The sequence below is a fragment of the Plecotus auritus genome, assembly GCF_963455305.1.
Source record: "Plecotus auritus genome assembly, chromosome: 5".
NCBI classification, from domain to species: Eukaryota; Metazoa; Chordata; class Mammalia; order Chiroptera; family Vespertilionidae; genus Plecotus; species Plecotus auritus.
The window spans coordinates 78,451,831-78,454,847 of record NC_137776.1 but is presented as its reverse complement, the minus strand read 5'-3'; the positions used below and the strand labels follow the sequence as shown (position 1 = coordinate 78,454,847).

General features: G+C 51.2%; 1 protein-coding gene across 1 annotated transcript; it reads left to right on the top strand.

The window, feature by feature from the left end:
• Window positions 1–1,241: 1,241 nt before the first annotated feature.
• Window positions 1,242–2,777, top strand: LOC308248242 (endogenous retrovirus group S71 member 1 Env polyprotein-like; the record flags this gene model as incomplete). The annotated part of the gene is made up of 1 exon (XM_080668266.1): window positions 1,242–2,777. One exon carries the CDS (start codon window positions 1,242–1,244, stop codon window positions 2,775–2,777), a length of 1,536 nt encoding a protein of 511 aa, XP_080524392.1.
• Window positions 2,778–3,017: the final 240 nt, after the last annotated feature.

The following is a 3,017-nucleotide window of genomic DNA, read 5'->3' as shown; positions in this document are numbered from 1 at the left end:
CATCTGGGAGGAACCAAGTTAGCTGAGCTTCTAGGAAGAGAATACTATATCCCTGGGTTGCATAAAATGGCCCGGGACATAGCCAAGAGATGCCAGATCTACGCACAAGTGAACCCAGGACCTCCGATAACCGCTCTGCCAGGAACCCGGTTTCGAGGTTCAAGCCCTGGTGAACACTGGGAAGTCGACTTTACTGAATTGCCCAGTGGATTGGGAGGATACCGATATCTCCTAGTATTTGTGGACACTTTCTCCGGTTGGCCAGAGGCATACCCGACCAGGGCTGAAACAGCACAGGTAGTAGTTAAGAAACTCCTCTCTGAAATTCTCCCCCGGTTTGGCCTGCCTTTATTCATGGGGTCCGACAATGGCCCAGCATTCATCGCTAAGGTAACCCAATCTTTAGTTAAGGCCCTTAAGGTCACATGGAAATTACATTGTGTTTATAGACCTCAGAGTTCTGGACAGGTAGAGAGAATGAATCGGACACTTAAGGAAATCCTAACTAAACTAAAATTAGAGACTGGCGAGAACTGGGTAAGTCTCCTCCCCTTTGCCCTACTCAGGGCTCGCTGCACCCCATATGTAAAAGGGCTGACTCCTTTTGAAATCATGTTTGGCCGTCCGCCACCTCTTCCCCCGCGGCTGAGGGAGGAAGAGCTAGCTGTGTTATCTAATAGAAATCTCCTCAGGTCTTTGCAGGCGCTCCAGAGCAGTACAGCGGCTGCAAGGCGAATTGTCAGGGCAGCACACCAGGAAGCCCACCCACCGGACCTGGATAGCCCACCTGTGTGTGCTCCTGGTGACCTAGTCTGGGTGAAGAGGCACGACTCAGGTACTCTTGAGCCATGGTGGGAAGGGCCATTCCAGGTTATCCTGAGCACCCCAACTGCCGTTAAGGTTGGGGGAAAGAAGCGTTGGATCCATCGGACTCAGGTCAAGAAAGCTGACGAGACTGCTGAAAGATGGGCAGTAAGGCGCACCGAGAACCCCCTCAAGGTCAGACTAACGCGGGATCCCACATAAGTACCCTTCTTTTATGCCTCCTTGCCTGTGCAGGGAATACCCAAGCAAATGGAAACCCCCACCAAGCTCCAGTTTATACGTGGGAAGTCACCCGCACCCTAGATGGAAAAACCATCGGTAGGGTAACCACCTCTGGAGTCCCCAAAATTGGGGCTGACCTATGTAAGATATTCGGAGAAGGATGGAATCGCCCCCCTACAGTAAGGGGTACGGGAATGTCTAGAGGAAATACCAGGTATGTTGCTACAAAAACCTATGGGTGCGGGACGCTAGACCTTGAGAGGGGACTTTGGAGAACCCAACATTATATATGTCCTCGAGAAGGACCCCCCGGGTGTGGAGGTGAAGAGGACTATTTTTGTGCCTCGTGGGGATGTGAGACATTAGCCCTATGGAAGACAGTTGACCCGATACTCCGGCTCACTCGGGTAGTAAGGCCAGGGGCCCCCACCGCTAATTGCATGATTGGGAACTGTAACCCGATTATAATCCAACCCTTAAACTGGAGGGCAGACTATTGGGAGGGAGGTAAGACCTGGGGTATCCGGCTATATGTCTCTGGCCGAGACCCTGGAGCACTTTTTTCCATCCAAAGACGGACTCTACCCCGGACCCAAAACCCTGTAGGTCCTTTACGTCCCATTCTCCAACCCGAACCTCCAAGACCCCCTAAGGTGACACCGGCCCACGTGGTGACGAGAACCCCCAGATGGAACAACACGGAGACGCCAAAACCAGCTACAGGACCAACCGAGGCACCAGGAGAACCTAGGCTCGTACCAGAGACATCCCATCGAGGCCTGTTAAGAACACTGGAGGCCATGTTCCGCTTCCTCAATAAGACCTCCCCCAACATAACCAAAGACTGCTGGCTGTGCCTAAATCCCAAACCCCCATATTATGTGGGTATCGGGGCAAATATTTCCTTTGGGCAGAATGTATCCGAGATCCGTAATTATTCTGTCCAAAGTCTGCCAGAAGGCCTCTGTGTATGGGGACATCAATCCCGCCTCACTCTGGAGGACCTACAGGGGGCTGGAACATGCATAGCCCCAGTGAACTACCCCTTAGGGTCCTCTCCATACTCTTCCTCATGCACTCAGGTAATAGAATTGCCTCAAGAGTATGATGAGTCCTTAAATAGGTATTTTGTAGCACCAGAAGGAACTTGGTGGGCGTGCAGCAATGGGATAGTACCTTGTGCCTTCCCCGCTTCTTTGCTTTCACCAACAGATCCTGGCATATGTATCCTTACTCATATCCTACCACAAGTATACTATTACTCTGGGGAAGGAGGCAGGGAACACTTAAGATTAGAACCTAAAAGGTATAAGAGGGCACCTGTCCTGGTCCCCCTCCTAGTGGGGCTAGGCCTGGCTGGATCTACCGCCATTGGAACTGCCGCTCTAATAACAGGACATCAGAACTACAAAGAGCTAGGACAACAGGTCGATCAGGACCTTAGCACCCTTGAAAAATCAGTAGGACAGCTAGAAGACTCCTTAAGCTCCCTAGCTGAGGTAGTCCTGCAGAACCGGAGGGGATTAGATTTATTGTTCCTAAAACAAGGAGGCTTATGCTTAGCACTAGGAGAGACCTGTTGTTTTTACACAAACCACTCCGGCGTCATCAGGGAGAGTCTAAGCCAGCTTAGGAAACGCCTCTTAGATCAGGAAGAAAGGAGAAGGGCCGAAGGAAATTGGTATGAAAACCTGTTCACTTGGTCACCATGGCTGACTACCCTCTTGTAGCCATAGCCGGACCTCTGGTCCTCCTGCTCCTCATTTTGCTGTTTGGCCCGTGCTTTGCCAAATGCTTAATAAACTTCATCCAAAGTAGGATACAGGCTGTAAAGCTCATGGTCCTCCACACCCATTACCAGCAAATCCCCGGGGAAGGAGGGGAGGAATCTGAATCAACGATTTGATTCACTGAAAAGACCAGTAGGGAATGTTCTGGGCTGCAAACATTGCACAGCTCCTCTGTTGCCT